The sequence below is a fragment of the Kwoniella newhampshirensis genome, chromosome 5, assembly GCF_039105145.1.
Source record: "Kwoniella newhampshirensis strain CBS 13917 chromosome 5, whole genome shotgun sequence".
Classification (NCBI taxonomy): Eukaryota; Fungi; Basidiomycota; class Tremellomycetes; order Tremellales; family Cryptococcaceae; genus Kwoniella; species Kwoniella newhampshirensis.
Genome location: NC_089959.1, coordinates 430,426 through 453,090, shown reverse-complemented (window position 1 = coordinate 453,090; position 22,665 = coordinate 430,426). Strand labels below are relative to the sequence as shown.

The following is a 22,665-nucleotide window of genomic DNA, read 5'->3' as shown; positions in this document are numbered from 1 at the left end:
GACTTGCACAAAAGTTGAAAGATGGGCTGTGGTAGCGGGGCTCTTGCATCAAGCGGAATTTGATCCCGTTGTCCCTCCTCGACCGACCCTCTTTTGCCGCCAACAATTCATCGTGAGCATCTCAACTCTGTTCGATCAACTTAGCATCAAACCTGCAACCTGCATAGACACTCCTAGTCCTCAGCGATTCTGCAAGAGACTCACATCAAGGATGGGTGAGTCATACGTATGCTCCTTTCTTGACCGAGCTGACACTTTCTGTGCTTCGCAGACTATCAAGTGAGCCAGACTTCCTTCTCTCTGCATTCTCCGCTGACCTTCTTCCCAGAATCGAGCAGGTGCAAACAAGGGTAGCGGTGGTGTCGGTGAGTGGAAGCGACCCTCTATGATGAGTGTGCATAGTGTATACTGACTTCTGCTTCCCAAGCCGGCGCATCTGAGACTGCAATCGACAGGAGAGAACGACTTCGAAAGCTCGCTTTGGAGACAATTGATCTCGCGAAAGATCCTTACATTCTCAGGTATGTCACGACCACCCCCACTGCCTCTGAGTCCTCAAAATATCTGACACTCGTTCAGAACTCATCTGGGTACTCTTGAATGTCGATTATGTCTCACCTTACACGTCAATGAGGGATCCTATCTCGCCCATACCCAAGGGAAGAAACACCAGACCAACCTTGCTCGACGAGCTGCGAGGGACAACAAAGATGCCGCGTTGATGATCCAAGCTGCCCCAGCAGCTCAGCAAGTGAAGAAGAAGGTTTTTGTCAAAATTGGACGACCCGGTAAGTCGTCGGTGACCTCTGGACTTTGGGCAGTACAATCGGGAAGCAAGCTGACTCGTATGGTATGGTCTTGGATAGGTTACAAGATCATCAAGATTCGAGAACCGGTCAGTCAGAGGATGGGTCTGTTGTTCACGGTATCGCTACCCGAGATCAAAGTTGGCGAAAGACCAAGAAGGAGGTTCATGTCTGCATTCGAACAACGGAGGGAGATTCCAAACAGGGCTTTCCAATATTTAGTCGTGAGTACTCGTTACCAGAACAAGCTGTAACACTTCGTGCATGCTGCTTACCTTCCTCGTCCCGACCTAGCTCGCCGCGGAACCTTACGAGACGATAGCGTTTGCGATCCCGTCGAAGGAGATGGTCGACGAGGAGGAAGATGGAGAATCGACTTGGGAACATTGGGATCCGGACGAGAAGGTGTATAGCTGTCAATTCTTATTCAAGTAATTGGTTTCATGCGATCATGCTGCATAATCTTTTCCACTCGACACATCCGGATCTACACATTCCTGATGACCGATTAGCTAATCTGTCGTCGAGAGCTGGACGCTGGACGAGGACTGACTGTTGAGTAACCATGCACATAGTTTCGCAACAGCCACAGCCAGTGTTCGCAGTCTGTCTGCCGATAATCATGAACTTGTGATGATGCATCGCTAAGAAATCGATCAAAAGCTATATACTATACATATAACACCGCTCCCAATCCTGAGCCAACCGATTAGCTTACAGTAGATGCGGAGGTCCACCAAAAAGGACACTGCCAACGACCAGATAAACCCAATTCTTACCCTAAAAACAATCCGACTGATATACGACATCTGCCGCTCCCTACTCTGATCTCCCTATGCTCTTCGCACCATCCATTGAGACTGGTCTCATAGCAGGTCTGAGCGGCCGTCCACTGGCGTGAAGAACCGCTTGGTGTGGTGTTGGGCTGGTAGCAGGCGAAACATTCTTTTTTCCAAAGAAGCGCGAGAAAGAAGAAGTTCGGTCCATTTTGGGTCTCTGCGGAGGAGATTGGACGACTGGATTGACTTGGTCGGCGAATGTCACAGAGATCCTCTTGGTGACCCTCTTCTCGGCAGGCTCGACAACTCGACTTTTACCCTTCCCATCCGTTCCTCTTGGTGTCCATGAAGGTCGTTGTTGCTGTTCATCGGGTGGAACGGTCATGTCGACTGTCGTTCCCCTTCTGTGGCTAGGCGACGAAGCAGTGGCCTGGATTCGATAGTTTTCGAAGGGCATAACGGTGTGCCGAGGGTCAAAGGCTAGTGGATAACCGTTATCCTGAACTTGAGCAGGCAAAGTGGCCTGTCGTCTGATCCCAGGTCTCCCTTCAACCATAGCGGATGCAGAAGCTGAAGCTGAGGCTGAGGCAGAAGCAAGTCTCATATCTTCGATACTGACAGTTCTTCGATGTCCAGCTGCAGCTCTCAGGATCGCCCTATCGGCCGGAGTGAAGGGTGCCATGTCCGCTTCTTGCTGTGCCATTCCTTTTCTCATTTCCTCTCCTCGCTCCAATCTAAGCAGCTCGTCTCTGAGCTTCTCGATTCGGAGTTCCTCTCTGGACATTTTGGGCACTGGCTTGCGAGAGGCGCCCCTGTCAGTGGGAGACCCGTGTCCACGAGCGGACGAAAGCGAAGTAGAGGCGCCGACAGCTTGCGATGGTGCGACAGGGGAGGTCACGGTCCATTTGGGACTAGGAGGCTGCATCGATCTGAACGGGAGAGGTTCTCTGAACTCGGGAGGGGAGAGCGGTCGGCCCCTGTTTAGAACGCTGACCCTGGGACTACCGTGAGGAGTTCGTTCGGATTCAGAGAACAGAGGGGATCGTGTGCTCGAAGGTGTCAATGGCGGCGCACCGAACTGCGGCTCTGTTGAAGGTTGACCAGGAGATCTTCCGAAGAACGATTCGAGGGGGTTGAACCTTGGAGTGGGTGTGTAGCTTGAGGCGGAGGGTGAAGGATGGGCAGGGAAGGTGTACTTGGGGAGAATGATCGAGGGAGGAGCATTGTCTCGGAGACGGGGGATAGGTGCAATCTTGGGAACTGACTCCATCGCTGGGGTAGCAGTGGGCGTATCGGGTCCATCGATCTGAATAGATGGTGCAAGGTAACCATATTCACCGATACTGACGATTGAGGACTTTCGCGAGTCCCTGGAAGATCTTCTTGAGTTACTGCTGCTGGCCGAGAGAGATGTGCGGCTCATTGCAATGGATGTTTTACGCGAACCTGACTTTGTCGATGGACGAGTAGAGCTATCACCAGACAGGCGACGAAGGACGCTCTCCTTCACCAAGGACTTGCGTCTGTCCGCCAGCGAATCTCGTCGAGGTCCTTCGGTATCTGAAAGAGCCGCTGAATGTCGACGTGACATCGCTTCTCTGGCCAGAGACATACGTTGATCTGCCAAAGATCCCCGACGAGAAGCTTCCCCATCAGAAACCACTGACTGGCGACGGAGTGATTTTCTAAGGGGAGAGATACCTAGAGGGGTTAGTCGAGCGACAGGGAAGGATCCGGCAGCTCGGTTTTCCAGCAAACCCGCTGCTTCTCGGGATCGAGCCGCGGCGGAGAACCAAGGGGTGGAAGCCGATCGAAGTAGACCGGGACGCGGAGCCGCAGCTCCGGGTGGGACGCCCGCTGTACGAGGTACAGGAACTTCCCAGTTGGTTGCGGATCGCGAGACCGACGGCCTGTTTCTGCCACGCAGGATAGCTGATGGCAACGCTGGAGCGGGAGGTGTACCGATCATCTGTGTGGTGGGCCGGACGAGGCGAGGTGCAGTCCGCAGAGATGGCGAGGAACTGGCTGAGAGGTCTGAAGAAGTGTCGATGGGTTGTTCGTGTGCCACAGAAGCCAATGGGAAGTTGGAAAGGATGGTAGGTACTTCTTGCTGTCGCAGCTCCGGTGTGGGTGCGTAAGGAGCGGTGTGGACTTCCGAGTCGTCCTCGTCGTAATCCGATTCGTCGGTGTATGGAGACCAGGTACTCATCCTTGCTCGGGCGACGGCGATCTGATCCTCTTCTTCTTCCTCGTCGCTACTGGGACCCGTCACCTCGACCACCTCGGAGAATCGTCGCCGAAGCAGCTCCATACTGGCGATATTTCGTAACCTGGCGTCTTCGACAGGGTCAATGGCTGAACCAATAGAGTACACACTCGACCTTCGGCGGGCAGATGATGGACTTCGAGTACCACTCGATCGACGACGCTGTGCGGCAAGCTCGAAACCCAATAAACTGGGATTGCTATCTCTCCTTTCCTCGAATGACATCTTGGGTGCTTTGGGGATCGAGGCCGTTCTTTCCATGGGACCGTCCCTCCTGCCACTACCGCTCACACTCCCTCGGGGTGAGATAGAGATAATGGACCCCCTCGGCGAGGGAGACCATCTGGGTGCACCCATCCCTGTGGCTGATTGTGGCCATCTACCCCATACCGGCGATTCCCACCCTTCCTCCTGACCCTCTTCTCCCACCATCTCATCGTACTCATCTTGATCGTGGTGTTCTACCGACTCATGTCCGGAATACTCGAAAGCGGGATTATTGGGGAAAGTGGGTGATCCATTGGAATACAAGGAATCGGGGGATTCAGAAGCTGAAGATGCTGTTTCGTGCGAGAATGTCTCAACAAACGCTTTGGCTGTCGCCGGGGAAAGGATGGGATCAGGACCGTACATCCTAGGGAAGAATGATAGGAAGCGTAACCAAGGTCAGCGTGCTGGGTTCATTCATCCTCATCTCAAAATCATTACATACCTGGAGTGAGACATTGTGACGGTCACAAAGAAACACAAAGTGTCGTCTCTTTTTATAGGTAACTGAGACCGAGGGGAATAACGATTCCAGAGGAAATTAGGATTGGAAGGAAACAACAAAAATTAAAGTGCGCCCAGCGCTTTGGGTTCGTATTCAAGGAGTGTGAGTAAGTTTGTCTTTATTGAGAAAGGGAGGACGACGACTATCGGTGTCTCAACTTATGAGAGGTGGATACAAAGCGTCTCATCGGTTTGTCAACGATCAACGACGAGCGAGTTTATACATTGGTCGGTGTAGGCAATATGGTGGTGATGATGCTCGGTCTACCTTGGTCTGGTCGTTTCTGATCGGGGCGATTGCAAGGACGATCGGCATTCGTAAGCCGTTCACCGGACGTATCCACCCTGTTTGAGTGGTAATTACGGAAAGCGTTCTATTGAACAGTCCTAGAAAAAAGTTCATAGGTATGGGAACAGCATACAAGCAAGCATGAACCAAGACATTCCGCGTGTGTGTGTATCGAAAAGACAGAGGGGCAAGGACGTGATCAAGGGTAAATTCGAGGTATAGACCACACACTCTCTTGGTCCCTGCGGATCAGTAAGCTGTCGATAAGGAAGAGCAGTGATAGTAGATTGCGACAGCGGCGAGGCGGGAGCCGAATAATCAGACAGATGGCTGTCATGGACTGACTGCTGTAGCTTAGAAGATCGGCAGTTGTCACCAGAACCGAAAGTTAAGGGTCGAGCGAACGATCCCTTCGTCCCGTTCTGCCATGCGAATGAGAGGAAGGCAATATTTCATTTGATCCCGAAGATGTAGATGGCTCGTCTGATAGGACGCACCTGTCAAACACGGATGGATGTCCATACCGAGTAGACCGGAGCATTCCTCGCTTCTACTATTCTACCGTGGTTCGTTTTCGGACATTGTCATTTTCTAGCTCATCAGCCATCTTTGAGCAGGTAAGTCACCTCGAAATCCTCCGAAATCACGTTATCCCATCCGTGGTCTTAGGTGATTAACCACTTTCGTATTTCGTGGCTCTCTCGCGATGGGATGAGACAATGATCGACCGACTCCATGTAGATGCTCATTTGGCTGACCAGTTGGACCTTTTTGTTGTACCGGATCCGGTCTCTGATGTTACCTGTGTTGGAGATCGGTCTTTCGTTCGAATATCAACAACATTTCTTCTAAAGTGTAATGCCATGCAGATGTTACGATACCCTTCTATCGATGACTAATCTTGGAATGCCAGGACTCTGGATAGGTAGCAAGTGGATCGAAGATTGCTTGCGAATGATCTCTCGCCGAATGACCACCTCACCACACTACAAGAGGGTGTATAACCGGACAGGCTATGGGATAGGTCAAAGCCATGGCTGAAGGTGTACAGCTCTCATCCTTCTTTGATCCTTTGGTGTGCGGGGGCGTACGCTCACGCCCTTGGGACATCATGTTACTACGTGTATCTGTCTGCATTCAGTCCTACCCAATTAATCGCCCGTGAAAGTTGATTCAGGGATAGGAACAGAAGATCGACATGTACGTGATGAGGATTCCGTTCAGTTCCCGTTCCTTGTTCCCTTTTTTTCCCTTAACTTACCGACCTGGTTCTTCTTGATTCTTCTGGGAGAAAGTCAGCATGGGATCGGGTGTAAGTCATGGTCATGCATAGCCCAATCGCCCTTGAGTCAAAAAGCTTGGATGGCATCAAAGTGGTACAACGCAAGGGAAGGTTGCAGAGAAATGAATGGTAAAGCAGGAAAAAAAAAAACAGGTACCGAAGACAAAATTACAGAACATGAACCGAGTAGGCGTTTCACCATATAACGTGTTCGTTGAATGGCTGATCCTCGATGTACGTGGCCAATACTTCCTGACTACTGGATCTGCCGCCCGAATGAATCGTGGTTCTCTACCTACGATAACCAGAGCATCGACTTACCACGTGGACTCCATACCAAGACTGACCGATATGTGTACTGTACGCGCCTCGGTGGGTCGGTGAAGTGCTATGCGTACAAGAATGGTGGAAGCGAGTAGAGCTTAAGCTAGTCGAATTCACCATTCATTTCTCTCAATCACGATATTCGGGTCGATGGTGGGATGGGAGCGGTAGATAGTATACGTATCGGCACCGATTTGACCGATAGGACAGTCCTGCATAAAAACCTTGTTCGAACAACGCGCGCTACTGATCCAACAGGCTCATATCAAGACAGCGATTGGGAGATGAGTCTCGAAGATCGATGGCATGTGGCACAACATTGTTCCGGCCGACCGTTAGGACCCACGGTGGACACCCTTACTCTGCCCAGCACAGAAAGATCACTACGGAACAGATTTCCATTCACGCATTGAGATAGAAGGAAACTTACTTTCTACTACCTTTCTCGTTACACGTCGTACACTGATTGCCGGAAGGGCCTCCGCTCATATCAAGCTTTCCTCCTCATGTCTTGGCGTTGCCAACACATCCATGGGGCTGACCCGTCTACGCCACATCTCCTTGACCATGTCGGCCAACCTGTTCCACTTGTCCACAAACACCCCATCATGCCTCTTTGTTATCCTTTGGAAACCGATCCCCAGGATCAACACCCCCGCCCATATTCCAAGAACACCCCTCGCTCCTAACCTTTCCCACGTTGTCGTACTTCGGACTTGATCCTGACCCGGATATGGTATACCCACCTTGACCACAAAGCTGTCACCACCTGTTTGCTGGTACATGATTCTACCCCATGAGTCGATCAAAGTCGAGAGGCCGGTGCCGGAATCGTGTATCGACGTCGAACATACCAAAGAGGGGATACCGTGGCTGATCGACAGGCTTTGGGCATGAGCTAAGAGATGAGGTGACAGACCGGATCCCAGGGGAAGATGCTGGTACAACCAGCAGTGAAGCAGGGTCAGACGAGGAGGCCGCCATCAGAGAAGGGTGAAAGGTGTCCAGACAGATGAGAGGGGTGATGGCTACAGACCTGCGATGCGGAGGCGAAGGTCTCCAATCGGGTTTGGTAACATGAGCGGGACTACGGCGTAGCCGAATAATTAATAACCTTAGTCTTTGCGAGCGGAATGGTAGCTCGACCAGAGAATGGCTCACGGAGGCAGATCGAGAGGCCACACTGGGGCACGATTCCCTCCCTTGTCGATTGAGTACGACTCTACCACTGATAGCGATTATCAGCATCGCTAGATGCATAGAATGTGAATTCGTGAGACTGACGAGGGACCAGCTTTTGCTTCTCGTATGATCCCATCTCTCCGTCAGGACCGACAAGCACTGCTTCATTCTTGCGTATCTTTCCCTTATGTCCCGGGTTCTCGGCGGCCATTTCGCTCTCCAAACTCATGACGACCCAAAGTCCGTATCGCCTGCTAATGTCTCGCCGAACTCTCTCCACCGCATCGGTGCGCTCAGACATGCTATTGACTCTCAGAGATCCTTCTGGCCAAACTATGAGTTTGGCATGAGCACCCAGCGTTTCGGAGCTGTGTATCAGACTGTCCAGCTGCGATAGCTTGGAAGCTGGCGGAAGAACACATCTTACCGAGAGAGGAGTGAGCAAGTCAACATGCGATGAAAGAGACATGGGGGGAGGCACTGGCACGGCCAGTAGTAGACCGTATGTGAGGAGAAGGGTAGACGTAAGGACCTTGAGGGATTTGGACCATAGCTGGCCGGGTAGCACTGGTAGACAGAACAGTCGTAGAATCGACGGCAGAGCCATTATTCTCGACCACCATCGGCCGTTCCTCCGGCTCGACATCGTCGATGAGACTGGACACGGCACGTGATTCCACATGCCGATCATCAGAGATTCTCCTCTTTTCGGACCTCTTCCAGGAGACCGGAAGGACGGGGTGGAGGGACGGCCACGCTGCACACAGCGACGGATATGTCAGGTAGGCAGTGGTTCCCAATAGGATGTCCAGTCCAGTCGTACCGGTTGCCCTCAAGATAGGATGTAGAGCGGATGTAGAGGATGGCAGAGGGGAAGGAATCCCCTAGAAGGCTCGTATCAGCTAGGATTGATCACAGCTGTGCTTGAAACGAGGAACTTACATATCGACCGAGAGGGGAAAGTTGCTCCCATGCACACCATACTCCTGACCATAGTAAACCGAAAGATGCAGAAGCTAACCAGTCTTCGTCTTTCAGGTAGCCACCTTTGACTAGACTTGCATGGGGTTTCGACGATCCCTACTATGACCGCCGATAGGAGTGAAGAGAACAGTGACTGCAGGAGGATGACTTGGCCACCAGAAGGCAAGATCGACCAGGTAGTACGCAAGGATGTGAGGATACTGGCCAATGTGATAGTCGGTAAAGTGACCAATAAGTATTGGTAGGTGGATAGAACGGAAGAGAGGTGGACCAGTACAGGTAACACTGTGAACGTCAAGAAAAAGGACGGCTGGGGACTGAGGAAGAGAAGCGATGAGAAAAGTAAGACGAGTAGAGCGGGACGATGGATGAAGAGGCTGGTCATCTTGGAATCTGGTGGGACAGGAGCTGAGGATCAAGAAGAGAGTGTGGCGGCAATGGGTAAATCAGAGGCAAGCAAGATCCCGCGGATTGCTGCTGATGGGCTGGCCGCCCGTGTCAGGTTTGTGACTCGTCCTTTCTCTCCCTCTATCTCCATTTGAGACGTCGTGGATGATCAGACCGGTCTGAATCGTGGACCACCTCCACACGATAGCTTAATGCTTATCAGTGATATAACGTGATTCCCACGTGGAAGACGGTATCCCACGTCATAGCTGGGTCAGCTAACTGGGCCCCGCTTGGATCATCCTCTCTTCCTGTCTATTTAGACGAGTCCCGTTCTATCCTTCGTGTCAATAATCTCACCGTTGAGTACACCATCAATCATATTGTACATCACCTCACATACATAGGCTCGATCAGCTTGTGAACCCTGACAGCATGATCTCGGTCAATACAGCTCTCATCATCGCCAAGGTGAATTGAGGTCTCGGGCCAGTCCTGCCCACACAACATAGCTCTAGTCTGCTTGTCACGAGAACCCACTACGACGAAAGGGCAAGTTGCTAACGAGTACTCATTAGTATGCCTTTGGAGCATCCGTAGCTGCTACCACACTCGCAGCTGGTGGTCTGTGGTACTTTCAACGAGCGTTGATTTACCCTTCATACGTCCCTGACGGTTCGAGAAAGAGTGAGTGTTTGTCGATCAAAAGTTCTGTTCGAAGAAGAAGACGAAGGAAACTGATATATGATCACGTAGTCGTTCCCAAGCCCATCGAGATAGGATGTCCGTACGAAGATGTCTCCCTGACGTGTCCTGATGGTGTCAAGGTCCGAGCCTACGTGATCCCAGCTCGGATCAAACCTCTTTCTGCGCAGGAAATCAGAAGTATGGGAACAGAAGAGAGAAAAGAAAGGGCGAGTAAGGAGATGGAGATCTGGGCAGAGGAGATGGGAAACGAGAAAGCCACAGAGGTCAGTGCCGACGGCTGTATCTGGCACCAGGAGATATCCATTTGTCTGATCATCGTTCTCGAGGTAGTATGCGCAGTCACGGCCAACTGTCGTATTCTTCCATGCCAACGCCGGTAAGCTAAATGACAAACATCAAAGGCGCCAAATAGCTTATCAGTCTATCAGGCAATATGGGACATCGTCTACCTCTGGCCAGAAAGTTCAACGTCGATTTCGGATGTAATATCTTCATGCTGAGCTATAGAGGGTGAGCTTCCAGATTCGTTTTGAGGACTGATTCAAGCTGACGATTGACCTGGCGTAGGTATGGACTCTCCGAGGGGCGACCGTCAGAGCTCGGTAAGTGATCTACTGCTACAAGACCTGGACAAAAACACATCGCTACATCCACTCGCTGACGTGTATCCTGAAATTTAAGGGATACGGACTGACATCGAGGTGAGTACAAATTGAGCTGGTTCTAGGGGCGGGTAGGCAATGCTAATCAACACCACAGACCGCTATGAAATACATACAAGCTCATCCTATACTGGGCTCTACCAAGATTGTGGTGGGTTGAGCTGCCCAATACCGTCGCAGCAGCTGTGCCGTTGCTCATACTATCTTACAGCTATACGGACAATCCTTGGGCGGTGCTGCTTGCCTGTATGCCGGTAGCAAGCACAAGGATTCTGTGGGTTAACGTCTTGTGGCGGACTTTGACATGATGAAAACGCTTACTATTATACCTTATGACGGACGGAACGGATCCCAGGTATCCGGACTTATCCTGGAAAATACATTCTTGTCACTTCGAACCCTCATCCCCCTAATTCTCCCTCAGATCCCCAAGGTGCTGCTACCAATTCTGCTTACTGAGCATTGGGACGCCCACAAGACCATGACCCTCATTCCCGCCACAACACCCATTCTGTTCCTGGCCGGACGTCAAGACGAACTGGTCAAACCTTCTCAGATGATCGCTTTGCGACATCTCAGAGATGGTGGGAGAACAAGATGGCGAGAGTTCGATGGTGGTCATAATGATACCTGTTTAGTCCCGGGGTATTGGGAGGAGATTGGCCAATGGTTGAAAGAAGAGATAGAGGACGATGATGGGTCTTGGGGTAAAGGTAGTGAAAGTGAGAAGGATGAGGGGTATACAGAGGTGACTCACGAGGATGCGATGGAGACCAAGAAGGATCTGTAGGATGTCTTTGGATCGACTTGTGCCAACGATGCACATCGTGCATGTATACTTCTCTTTCGTGTTGGATCATCGATTGCGCTCCTGATCAGATCACTACAAGCGAGCTCCGCCGGAATCTCCCCCATATCTGAACACGTGGACCACGTGGCAATCTACAAAAGTTCAAAACCTGCAACCAAAGCTCATTCCTTCGTATACTTGTGTATTCATAACTTTGCATCTTTTCGGCAGTCACTCGTTCCGATTTACACACTGACAACATGCCCAAAGCTACCAAGAAGAAGAAGGAGAAGCATGCTGATTTTGCGGTGAGTCATCTAAGAATTCCGGACGATGGATTACCCCCCCGTGGACATTAGCTGAGCTGTTACTCTGAGCAGAAAGCGAAACTCAAGCTTGGAAAGGGTAAACAAGCAGCATCGAATGCTACAGATACATCTTTCAAAGCGAGATGTAAGCAAACCATCTTTCATTCATCCAGCCGTCCCATGCTCAACCCCTAGACAGTCCGCCTTTGAGCTGTGAATGCTGATAGGTGGTTGTGTAGCAATCGCTCTACCGGGTCAAGAAGCATTAGCTCGAGCCGCACGAGTAGAAGATGGATCAGGTCTTTCTGAGCCGACCACGCCTAACGGGTTGACATTGGATGATCTGATAATTCGATTCAGACATCCGAATGCGGGAGTCAGAAAAGAGTCACTAGGTGGAGTGAGAGAGATCTTGACCATGGATGTGGGGAGAGAGACCGGCAAGGTTCTAAGAGCGTTGGGCGGGTTGATATCGGATGATGTGAGTGAGGATTGAACACATCCACGTCCTTCGAACCCGCCAATGATGATTGAAGTGGCTGGAAATGGACCATATGGATATATGGATGGGCTATCGCTGATGATCACAGTAGGATGCATCGGTTCGGAAAGCTTTAATCGGTTTACTTGGATGGTATCTCGCGCAAGTACCTGTGGTAGGTCCCAAGCCTTCCTCTGGCCTGCTCTTCGACGACAAAGCTAACCAAGTATGAATTATGAAAGAGCACCCTCTCGCCCCATCTGCCACTCTTGGTTCTACAAACATCGTCCGCACTCTCCCACATCTTTCCTGAAATCCGACTAGACGGATGTAAACTCGTTCATCTCCTTCTCCAACATGTCCCATCTCACGTTGTTGGATCATGGCCACACGACCCGTCGAACATCCTCGAAGGTTTGCGACTGGCCGTAGGACTCGGTGGAGAGAAGGGTGTCAATTCCCAAATCGGCAGATTGACCGGTGGTGCCAAGTTAATGACCATGCGTGCTATGGGAGAGTTCGTAAGAAGAGGGTTGGGTGTGGGGCTGGAAGTCGAAAAGGGGAAATGGAAAGAAGGTTGGGTGGAGATTAGCGAAAACAGGGACAAAGGACAGCAGAGAACGGTCAGAGAAGATGGAGCTGCGGACCTAGGGGAAGAAGGATGGTTGGTCAGTGGGAAGGAATGGGACGTGCAGGCAGAATTGGAGAACGGCTGGGAGATCGGACGACTGGGTCAACAAGGAGGCAAGGGCGACGAAGATAATGTAGTTGGAGTTGTCTCGGTGCGCTTCCTCCTAGGATTTCAGCTTTTTATTGAATCACTCCACTAACAGCTGACATTCGTACATAGCAACTTTACCTCCAACTGCATCCTCTACTCCTATCTACGTTCCTCGAATCGGCACCAACCGCCTTCTCCCCATCCCAGACATGGTCATTCCCCTCTTCGTCTGCCGCTTCGACCGAGGATATTCCATTAGCCCTGTGCAACACCACCGCCGCGCTCACCGAGCTCCTCGCTCGAGCTATTCTCACCCGGGCATCGCCCAATTCCTCGACAGAATTGAAGGCAGTTCGCACATGCGTCTCTGACTTTTTGAAACGGATGGCGGCGTGGTTCCCTTTCCGTTCACCGAAGTCACAAGCCCTCACACCATCAGGCTTGTCTCCTGGATTCGAGCTTTCCTTGACGTACTCGAATCTCGCTGTCTTGCTTGCCCCCAGACCGCCCGAACTGGTATGGCCTGAAAATACAAAAGGCTCAGCAAGACAGACCAGATCGGCAATGAAGGTGAAAGCGGTCCAGAATGCTTGGGAGAAGATGCAAGAGGTGACGAGAGATAAGGGGAAGGGCAAAGGAAAGACGAATGGAATAGACAGTTGGGCTTTGGAAGAAGTAGCAGAGTGGGTGAAAGATGTCCTGGTGCGTGTCTACGGACGACCAGCATATCAGTCGAACACCGCTGACATCTATCAAAGGCGCCAACCAAGGATATGCTCGCCCCCTCGTTAACACCTGCAGCTTACTCCGCTCTATTACCTATCATATGGGCCCTTCTGGTTCAGCCACCTGCTACTTCACCCCCAGAGGAGGATATACCTACCTCTGTCGGAACGGCCTTCCTGACTCATCTCTCTCGACAAGGATCAAATTCGGCTATCAGATCGATAGGTGACGAGTTTGTCATTGCCGTCATCGAGATTCATGAACAGCGGTATCCGAGATTACCGTTCTACATACAGAGTGATTCGAGACTACATGATCTGTTTGGAAGTTGGTTCGAGAGTGTTCCCAAGACACTGTGGGAGTTAGGCGCGAGAGACGAGAGCAGTACGGAGAGATTGTTGAGATTCTTGCTTGGTGTTGGCTCAAGAGGTCAAGGTGGGACAAACCCGTCTTTTGAGCTTCTGAACGTAAATGTAAGTGGTCGCTTTTCTTCGATCAATGCAAGGGAATTTCAGTGATAGTGGTAATACTGATCTCTCTATCTCGTTCAGGTATTCCCGTCCATCGCCAGCAAGTTAGCAGCGTTCTATCATATACAACATCCTACAAAAGGTTCGGTACCAGGTCCATGGGTCAAACTCTTCCAACCTCAAGTGAAGAAGATCGGCTTGGACGTGGCCAAATTATGGGTCGAGTGGGACTCGGGTGGTCGGTTGAAGGATGCGGTGGGGAGAGGATGTAGAGTCGCAGGAGAGGAATGGGAGAAGTATTGGATGAGATGAGATGCATGCATGGTCATAGCATGCCAATAACCTGTGTGAGATGCGATTCGTCGCGGTGGTGTGGATGATGACGTCAAATGGCGCGCGGTCGTCCAACAATCTTACGGGCCGAATCCTCCGATACGAACAGGAGAGTAGTGTCCCTCTCGCGTTATCTCTCTCTCGAGTCTTGTCAGATCGATAGCCAGTGTACTACTGCTGAGTTCCCTTCGACGACGACCTGAAGCCACAGACCACAGCATCACGGATCGTCATCCATCATGCCCAACTCTGAGATACTGCATAAGAAGGCGGTGGCCGTCATTACTGGAGAAGCGTGAGTGGTATCATCCAGCCGCGATCTCGGTCGTGTGATAGAGTCATGCATGATAGGTCTAGCTGACAGCTGTGATCGTGCATCTACAATCAACTCTCCCCACTCTTTCTCCGACTGAACGCGGCATCGATACATTTGACCTGTCCTCGCGGCCGCCTATCTCCCACGCCTCTATCTCGATCTGGCCCCCCACATCAGCTCCGGTATAGGGCTAGCTGCCGCACTTCGATATGCCAGAGAGGGCATGTCCGTCTTTCTGGCCGATGTGAATGAATCCGATCTGTCTACCGCGGTCGCCAAGGTGAAGGGCGTAGAAGGGGTTGGGGAGGTGTATGGATTGAAAGTGGACGTCAGTAGTATTGAGCAAGTGTTAGGGTTGAGAGATAAAGTTTTAGAGGAGTTTGGCGAGGTGAGTTCTGGTGTGCGACGATATCTTTAGATCTCCCTTACCCCCTCATTCCTGCCGCCCCCCCCTCCGATAATTGGGTTTACCGTTCTTGACCTTTGGCTCAGGCGCTTACCGCTCCTTCGCTGCCAGATCCACATCCTCATGGCCAACGCAGGAACCTCCTCGCCCACACCCGCATTCTCACTCACCACACCGCTCGCCGAGCTCCAGACCAACTGGCACAAAGTCCTCGATACCAACTTCATGGGCGTGCTCAACGTCGCTCAGGCCTTCGCACCCATCATGGCACGACAGGAGAATTCAAGCGTGATCATTTGTACGGGAAGTAAACAGGGTATCACATGTCCTCCGTGAGCTCTTCATGTCACACTTACAGCGAGGAAGAGTCTTGAGCTGATTCTGTCGACTCAGTGGTAATGCTGGATACAATGTTTCCAAGGCTGCTGTGAAGACTTTTACGGAGCAACGTGAGTATATCTTGGTCCAGAGTCCAGACACGGTCGCGACACTTGACTGACAGAGAGAACATGCTCTTCTCCAGTCGCTCATGAGCTCCGCAACGTACCTGACAGTCGGTGCTCGGCTCATCTCTTTGTGTGAGTCGCGTTCCCATCCTATCTACGGTCTCCCCTCAATCCCGTGTCATATACGTTCAGAGTCTCAGCCGGGGAATTGTCAGGCAGACACTGATGTTCTCTTGCCATTGCAGCCCCGGATGGGTACACACCGGTATGACCGGCGCTCGAACGAACGCCCCGAAACCTCCGGGCGCTTGGACTGCCGAACAGACAGTGGACTATATGATCGAGAAAATCTTTGAGGACTCTGCCTTTTATGTCATCTGTCCTGATAACGAGACCAGTAGTGTGAGTGACGATCGTCCATGGGTTTGAGCAAGCATCGAATAGGGCAGCTACTAGTGGGGATCTCTGAGTGTTGTCCCGTTGACTTCTATTCATCTACTAGTCTCTGGACAAAGCTAGGATCCAATGGAGTCTCAGCGACGTCATCGATAACCGTCCAGCTTTGTCTCGATGGCACCCCAGCTGTGAGTAGCATGACTCGAGATACGAAACGCATGGCTAACACATGTGGCGTTCCTTGCGCTCGCAGACAAGGCTCGCTTCGACGACTTTATCGCGTCCAAGCAGGGTCTTGCTGGACGCAGTCGAAGTCGTGGTCGAGCCCCCTTGGGCAGGGAGGACTCTGGCTTCCCATCTGAGGCAGACCTACTCCGAGTTCCGCCATTGTCATCGTCAGTAGAGAGCACATGAACGTAGTGTCGAGGCAAGAGCGAGCCGCAGGGCCAGCAATAGGAAGGGAGAAGAACAATATATAGTGAAATAGTCGCATGTCGAATATGCATATGTGGCGAGATGTGGAATGTATTACTTCTGCGTCTTTGCCCAAGCGTACATCCTTTTCTCCTCATCCTCAATCTCCTTCAATCTCTTATCCACATCCGCTCTCTTCTTTTCCAACTGTTCCAGATATTCTTCGTTACTCAGCTTCCTGACAGGCAAGAACTTGCTCAGGCCAGACATCATTTTCTCGGGCAACGAAGGTGTCTGATTCGGGTTGATTGTCGTCGACGACGACTTGAGTAGATTTTCATTGAAATTCGTAGATAAGGATGGATCGTATTTCTCAAATTCTATATTTGTCGTACTTCCGTCAAGAGAAGAGGAAGGTGATCCGGCAAGGGAGCTGATAGATCGTGTCTCACGTCGAGGTTGAGGTTGTTTTGCTAGATATTCGAGTCGGAAAACTCGGAGTTGGTTCGTGGAAAGTTGGAGGATTGAACCGATCAATGTGGATGTGATGAATGCTTTTCCGAATGTTGCTCGGCCGCCTATTCCGAGGCAAACGACATCAGTATCGACTCTGACCAACGTCCTCTCTCTCTCTTTCTCTCTCTCTCTCTGTGTCTGCTTTCCATAAATAAGAATTTGCTATCTCGTGGAGACGCAAAGCCCAAGTCAAAAGAGGAACGCTACGCAGCGCGGACTCACGAAAAGCGGCCGACAACACACCACCCGTCATACCTCCAGCCAGAGCTGAATCCAACAATCTGTCCGTCCTCACTTCCAAGAGACTCGCAGGCGGAAGGGCATCGTCAACCGAGTCGTTGTTGCTCTCGGGCAGTTTACCCAGTTGTTTGGAAGAGAGTTGTTGGACGTTCTGGAGACGTCGAGTATGGGATAGAGTGGGTTGGATAGAGAGCAAGATCGGGGAGATGACGTATTCTCGTAAGCCTGTACGAGTAGGCGTTCCGAATGGCAATCGGACAGGGGTCAGTAGCTGGGTCACAGTGAGTAATTATGGGTCGATGCGGACGCGCAAACTCACCAAAGAACGTCAGACTTGCAATAGAGAGATTGATGGTCATATTGATAGAGAGGGCAAAAGGGTTCTTCGACTGAACAACACCTATCGAAGCTCCAGTGATGGCACCGATCGTACCTGAGCAAGGAGGACATGAAGCTGGTCAGCTCGCTCTGGTTGATCTCATACTGCCAAACGGAGCCAGAAAAGCTTGCATGCTAGGCAGAAGAGCGAGGACTAACCGGTTGTGAGGACACCTTTTGTGACGAGCAATGGGGAGGCCGGGTCAAATGGCAGGAAGTAGGGAGGAGCGGAGGGAGAGGCGGCGGATGAGGACATGATGTGGGGCGCTTTCGAAGTCCACCCTCGATATGACTACTGTAGGACTGATGCTTGCAGAGTTGGAGTGGGTGTGTCGTCCAATACAGCAAGAAGATGACGAAACAACATCTCTGACGGTAACTTGATCCGAAATTCGTGTCGAGAGTCATCTATAAATTACCTGATCTGGTAGATTCCCTTTTCCTGTGAGTTGTAACAAGTCAACACGCTTCAAAGTTGTCAACACGCGCCAAAGTCAACACATCCATCTCTCTCTCTCTCTCTATTTCTCTCTCTCATACTCGGACGCCACCCGCTCAGCATATCACCGCTTCGGCCTGGAGCACCGCAGCTAAAACAACACACTAGGCTAGGCTCATCACGATCCAGTGATTCGTGCTCCAAAGAAATCAACGACAGAGGTGTAATCATCGAAATCGTCCCCCGCCACAGGATGTCGATGCAGTGACAGCGCGAGATCAACAACAGCAACCGACGTTTCAGCGATAGTACAACCAGTCACAACGATCATCAAAGCGATTCGTGAAGTAGAGATACCTGTGACATGCCTCCCACATCGTCTTTAGCGGCGTTGATGGCGTCCCCGGCTACTTCGGGAGGAGACGCTACGGTCCTCGCCCATGGTCAAACGTTACCTGATATCTCATTAGGATCTCTAGGCTCCAGTTTCAGATCAGAAGATGAAGAACGGAAAGAGATGGAAAGACAATCAGGATCTAGCAGACCACTCGGACTTGGTCGACGTAAGTTCCGAACATGCAGTCGTCCATCTTGATGTACGCGACAGTCGTATAGCTTACAGATGTATCGGATCGTATTACAGCAAGTCGACTGGCCGCTCATTCACCAGAAACGTCCAACTCTGCGTCTATCACCACTCCTTCTCCGCCCCGTCTCCCCTCTTCCGCTCTGTTAGGCTTATCACCTCCTACCACTGTACGAAAATCATCCTCGCATTCTGTTCTACCCGAATCCAACGCTCCCCGTCGACCTAGAGTCCTCCGTCGACGTAACACCTCCGCATCGGCTTCGTCCATGTCTTCATCTTCCGATGTGGACGGACCGTTACGAGCTAGATACGGTGGAGGAGGAGATACCGACGATGAGGCTGCTCTGAACTCGCTGAGTCTGGCCATGAGTCCGAGAAAAGGTGCGGGTAGAGGAGGAAGAACCCCGTATCATGGTGGACCGAGTAGAAGAGGTGGGAGACATAGTGTGGCCGCAGGAGATATCGCTGGAAATGGACCCATGACATTGAGAGATCAAGAAAAGGTGAGCTGCCGTCGTTCACTAAGGCTGAGCAATAGTATACCGGGCGCTGAACTGGATGATTTTCGTTCCATAGCAACTTGAAGAAACAAAGAAAGAAGTCTTCAATCTCCAGCTCGAGAACCATTTCCTGAAGGAACGATTAGCCAACATGGCCCCTGAACACATCGAAGCTGCTCTTAAGGAGAACGTCAAGCTCAAGCTCGAAATCCTCAACCTATCGAAAGAGCTGAAGAAGCTGAAGAAGCTCGTTCTGCAACAAGATCGGGATCTAGCTGCTGCTGCGAGGGAGACCGGTGGTGCCGGTGCGGCAGGCTTAGGTGGAAACGAAGCGAGGGAGCTGGAGAGGATGTGGAAAGAGGAGAAGGACAGACGAAAGGCTGCAGAGGAGAATGTCAAGCGGCTCGAAGGGCAACTTGCCAATCAAGCGAAGGGTGGAGCAACGGAAGAAGAATTGAAGAATCAACTGGAAGACACAGAAGCCTCGGAAGCGGTCTGGCGACAGAGAGCAGAACAATTGGAAGATGAGCTGGAGGACCAGAAGGCTGCAAATGAAGATCAGCGAGAGGTACTGGACAAGCTGAGAGACACGGCGGACAGAGCGCAAGATGAGGCGGAGAACCTGCGAGCAAAATTGGAGGACGCGAAGGGATTGAAGGACAGCGTGGGAGTTAGCAAGGGTAGAGAACAGAGGTTAGCACAGAAGGTACAGGAGCTTGAGCAGGAGAACGCGTCTCTACAAGCAAATTTGTCGTTGGCTAAGCGGGGTGCCCTATCCGAGACAGACGCCGAGCTCCTTGAAGAGGTGAGTCGCACCATTTGAGCCTTCTCCCTGACTGAGCTGACATTTGACGTTCCAGAAACTCAATGAGCTACAGGATCAACTGGCTGCCGCTCAACTAGATATTGACAGTCGGGACCGAGAGATTGAAGAGCTGAACAATGAGCTCGACAGCAAGCTCAGGGATCACGACAAGGAGCTTCAACAGGTCGAAGATGAGTGGCGGGATGAGGTATTGGAAGCTAGGGCGCAAGTTGAGGAACTTAAGGATGTAAGTCACGATCGTGTGGGTGTTTTACTATCAACCACTGCTAATGTGATACCACCGATCTTTGCTAGGCTCTCGATACGCGCGAGCAGGAAGCGAAAGAAACCAGGGAAGCTTTGTTGGATCGAGAAGAGGAATTGACCGCGGCTCTCGAGAAAGTCTCAGCGCTGCAAGCTGTGCAAGCCGAGACACATGACCGCTTGGAGGCGACGCTGAATAATATCGAAACCGATAACGCGGAGAAGGATGCGGAGCTGCTCGAAGCGAACAGGGAGGTAGAAGCGGTGAGTTGATCTGAGGGCCTGATTCGAGCACTATCGCTGATATATGTATTACAGCTTGGACAACGTGTATTTGAGCTTGAGGAAGCTGTCGAAGAGATGCGAGCTCGAGAAGCCGACCTCAACGCGGACCTGCGCAGTGCCGACGAAGCGTTCGAAAACGCTAAAACACATTACGAGAGTCTTGTCGTGGCTTTGAAAGAAGCTAGACGGAAAGTGCAAGATGAACGCGACGATGCTCTTGAGCGCTTAGGTCGAGAAGCGGACGGCCGAGTGTCGGACAAGGAGACAGCTCGACGCGATCTCGAAACGGAGAAAATGCGGTCACATCGCGCATTGCAAGAGAAAGACCAACTGCTGTCCAGACTTCAGTCAGATCTGGACAGTGCAAGAGACAGAGTAGCGCTGAAAGAGAAAGATCTAGCAAGTGTCGAACATGCGTTGAGAGATCTTGAAGATGAGAGGAGGAAGATCGGAGATAATCATACCTCCGATAGATTCGGGTTGGAGCTGGAGATCGAGAGAATGAAGAGAGATCTGGGTAGATGTGAGGACGAGCTCGAGGCTGCTAGGAAGGATTTGGAGGCCAGGGATGAAAGGTTGCGAGCGAGGGATATCGAGGTGGCGAGAATGGTGAGTGGGCAATTGATCCAGCTCATTTCCTATCAGCAATTTGGCCGACGGATCGTACTAATGAACGTGTACAGCTCGACAAACAGCGTGATCTCGAGAATCGATTGGCATCCGAGAGACAAGGTAGACTAAACATGTCCGATAAGCTTGATCAGACAAACAAGGTCAGTCAATCCCGCAGAAACCGAGTCGAAAGGCGAGACCGCTGACTGCCTCTCGCTCCGCGACTACACCTCCACGCAGACTGCCAAACAACACGAACGTGAAGTCAACCTTCTCCGCGAACGAATCGAGGAGCTCGAACCTCTCCTTACCGAGACTCAGCAGGAGAGATTCCAGCTTGAGAGACAGTCTGAACAACAGAGGCAAGAAAGAAGCGAATTACTGTTGAGAGTGTTCAAGGATGTGAACAAATTCCTGGGCGCTGAGGTGGGTTGTGTAGTGGCGCAAAGCGAAGGTATAGCTAATACTGTTCTCTTGTTAGGATCCAACGACGCCAGCGAACTTTGCTGTCTTCAGAGATACCCTATTACAGAGACTGAGATCGATGATTCATGTGAGATTGGACTTTGAGAAGAAGATCAAGGACACAGAGTCAAACATGGACCAGCGCATGACGTGAGTGACGTTATCAGAAGTCACTCGAGTGCCTCGCAGAGCCGGACACTGATGATAAGTGATATGGATTCAGGTCACTGAAGAAGCAACTCGAACAAAAGTGGCGAGCTCTTGACAACTTTGAAGCGTCAGTGAAGAAGCTCGAGCTGGCGAGAATGCAATGGCGAAGCAAGTACTCTGTGAAAGAGGGGGAGTTGGAAGCGGCGAGAGTAAGTCTCTCAAGAGACAATCGCTGTGCGTATCATCTGATCACGTGGACAGGCCCGCAACACCGAGCTCTCACAGCAAATATCCTCTGCCAAGGCCGGTTCTACCACCGGGTCTTCGTCCCAAATCCGATCACTGCAAGAACGGGCTGAGTCTGCTGAGAGACGCGCTCAACTAGCCATCAACCAACTTGCGATGTTGGAAGAGAGAGTGGCAGAGATGCAATCGAAGAGTGGACAGGCGGAGAATAAGTGGGAAGTGAGGGTCAAGGAGTATGAGAACAGGCTCCGGATTGCAGGAGAGAAGATCAAGACGGAGAAACAAGGTGGAAAGGAGAGAGCTTTGCAACTGGAAGCGCAAGTTCGGTGAGTCTGAACATGCTTCTGTGCACAATCATCAGCTCCTCAGGTATCGAAATCATCAGTTGAACGATCAACGCTGACGTAAATCCATCCACAGGGATCTTGAGAGACAAGTCGAAGAAGCGAGAACGAGAAATGAAAGAGCGGAAGGAGTGGTGGCTACTGCTGCGCACCTGATACCGCGCAACAATAGATAGCAGGGTTTAAAGCTCGGGACTTTTTTCGACATATCATGTATGCCACCGGTGTCGACTGGCGAGAAGACGATCTGGGCTTTTTTTTTCGCATGCCGTACCGTTATGCTGGATTCACACAGATCTGCACATGATGGGTAGTGGTGTGTCATGCTGTCGAGGCAGGTCCAAAGAGACGAGACGAGATGAGATCATGAGGGACCCTGTGAAAGAAGGAACGAATCGGTTAGAAGCGCGTATCGCGTCCTGGGTGACTAGCTCCACTTTTGACGCCGCTGTTTGACGTCACTTTCGGATCAAAGGGAAAATCATCTCATCGTCACTCCTACTACCACTTTACTCTTCACCAAAGTTGAATGGACAGACGTGGTAGCAACAGAATACGATGAATCGCATGTAAAACGTTCTTCCA

The 22,665-nt window shown here is 51.3% G+C and overlaps 9 protein-coding genes across 9 annotated transcripts; 5 read left to right on the top strand and 4 right to left on the bottom strand.

Moving 5' to 3' along the window:
* Positions 1-211: 211 nt before the first annotated feature.
* Positions 212-1,241, top strand: IAR55_002751 (uncharacterized protein; the record flags this gene model as incomplete). The annotated part of the gene is made up of 7 exons (XM_066945864.1): positions 212-215; positions 272-279; positions 329-365; positions 428-521; positions 580-788; positions 867-1,030; positions 1,101-1,241. The coding sequence occupies 7 exons, from the start codon at positions 212-214 to the stop codon at positions 1,239-1,241; spliced, it is 657 nt and encodes a 218-aa protein (XP_066803365.1).
* A 384-nt stretch (positions 1,242-1,625) lies between these two features.
* On the bottom strand, positions 1,626-4,484 carry IAR55_002750 (uncharacterized protein; the record flags this gene model as incomplete). The annotated part of the gene is made up of 1 exon (XM_066945863.1): positions 1,626-4,484. The coding sequence occupies one exon, from the start codon at positions 4,482-4,484 to the stop codon at positions 1,626-1,628; it is 2,859 nt and encodes a 952-aa protein (XP_066803364.1).
* Positions 4,485-7,002: 2,518 nt separating this feature from the next.
* Positions 7,003-8,345, bottom strand: IAR55_002749 (uncharacterized protein; the record flags this gene model as incomplete). The annotated part of the gene is made up of 4 exons (XM_066945862.1): positions 7,003-7,390; positions 7,437-7,604; positions 7,679-7,745; positions 7,802-8,345. The coding sequence occupies 4 exons, from the start codon at positions 8,343-8,345 to the stop codon at positions 7,003-7,005; spliced, it is 1,167 nt and encodes a 388-aa protein (XP_066803363.1).
* A 44-nt stretch (positions 8,346-8,389) lies between these two features.
* On the bottom strand, positions 8,390-9,068 carry IAR55_002748 (uncharacterized protein; the record flags this gene model as incomplete). The annotated part of the gene is made up of 3 exons (XM_066945861.1): positions 8,390-8,456; positions 8,523-8,583; positions 8,642-9,068. The coding sequence occupies 3 exons, from the start codon at positions 9,066-9,068 to the stop codon at positions 8,390-8,392; spliced, it is 555 nt and encodes a 184-aa protein (XP_066803362.1).
* A 437-nt stretch (positions 9,069-9,505) lies between these two features.
* IAR55_002747 (uncharacterized protein) lies at positions 9,506-11,230 on the top strand (the record flags this gene model as incomplete). The annotated part of the gene is made up of 10 exons (XM_066945860.1): positions 9,506-9,541; positions 9,649-9,757; positions 9,827-10,041; positions 10,109-10,154; positions 10,207-10,288; positions 10,346-10,380; positions 10,460-10,479; positions 10,538-10,591; positions 10,652-10,714; positions 10,796-11,230. 10 exons carry the CDS (start codon positions 9,506-9,508, stop codon positions 11,228-11,230), a joined length of 1,095 nt encoding a protein of 364 aa, XP_066803361.1.
* A 260-nt stretch (positions 11,231-11,490) lies between these two features.
* IAR55_002746 (uncharacterized protein) lies at positions 11,491-14,248 on the top strand (the record flags this gene model as incomplete). Its single annotated transcript, XM_066945859.1, has 8 exons — positions 11,491-11,538; positions 11,611-11,683; positions 11,778-12,019; positions 12,132-12,194; positions 12,262-12,801; positions 12,870-13,442; positions 13,499-13,939; positions 14,018-14,248. 8 exons carry the CDS (start codon positions 11,491-11,493, stop codon positions 14,246-14,248), a joined length of 2,211 nt encoding a protein of 736 aa, XP_066803360.1.
* A 260-nt stretch (positions 14,249-14,508) lies between these two features.
* On the top strand, positions 14,509-16,247 carry IAR55_002745 (uncharacterized protein; the record flags this gene model as incomplete). The annotated part of the gene is made up of 8 exons (XM_066945858.1): positions 14,509-14,564; positions 14,763-14,973; positions 15,103-15,323; positions 15,385-15,440; positions 15,515-15,569; positions 15,683-15,839; positions 15,940-16,021; positions 16,087-16,247. The coding sequence occupies 8 exons, from the start codon at positions 14,509-14,511 to the stop codon at positions 16,245-16,247; spliced, it is 999 nt and encodes a 332-aa protein (XP_066803359.1).
* A 114-nt stretch (positions 16,248-16,361) lies between these two features.
* IAR55_002744 (uncharacterized protein) lies at positions 16,362-17,637 on the bottom strand (the record flags this gene model as incomplete). The annotated part of the gene is made up of 4 exons (XM_066945857.1): positions 16,362-16,825; positions 16,986-17,228; positions 17,323-17,436; positions 17,541-17,637. The coding sequence occupies 4 exons, from the start codon at positions 17,635-17,637 to the stop codon at positions 16,362-16,364; spliced, it is 918 nt and encodes a 305-aa protein (XP_066803358.1).
* Positions 17,638-18,184: 547 nt separating this feature from the next.
* IAR55_002743 (uncharacterized protein) lies at positions 18,185-22,256 on the top strand (the record flags this gene model as incomplete). The annotated part of the gene is made up of 12 exons (XM_066945856.1): positions 18,185-18,383; positions 18,464-18,912; positions 18,986-19,714; positions 19,770-19,961; positions 20,030-20,242; positions 20,297-20,872; positions 20,947-21,036; positions 21,116-21,301; positions 21,357-21,490; positions 21,564-21,699; positions 21,752-22,062; positions 22,157-22,256. The coding sequence occupies 12 exons, from the start codon at positions 18,185-18,187 to the stop codon at positions 22,254-22,256; spliced, it is 3,315 nt and encodes a 1,104-aa protein (XP_066803357.1).
* Positions 22,257-22,665: the final 409 nt, after the last annotated feature.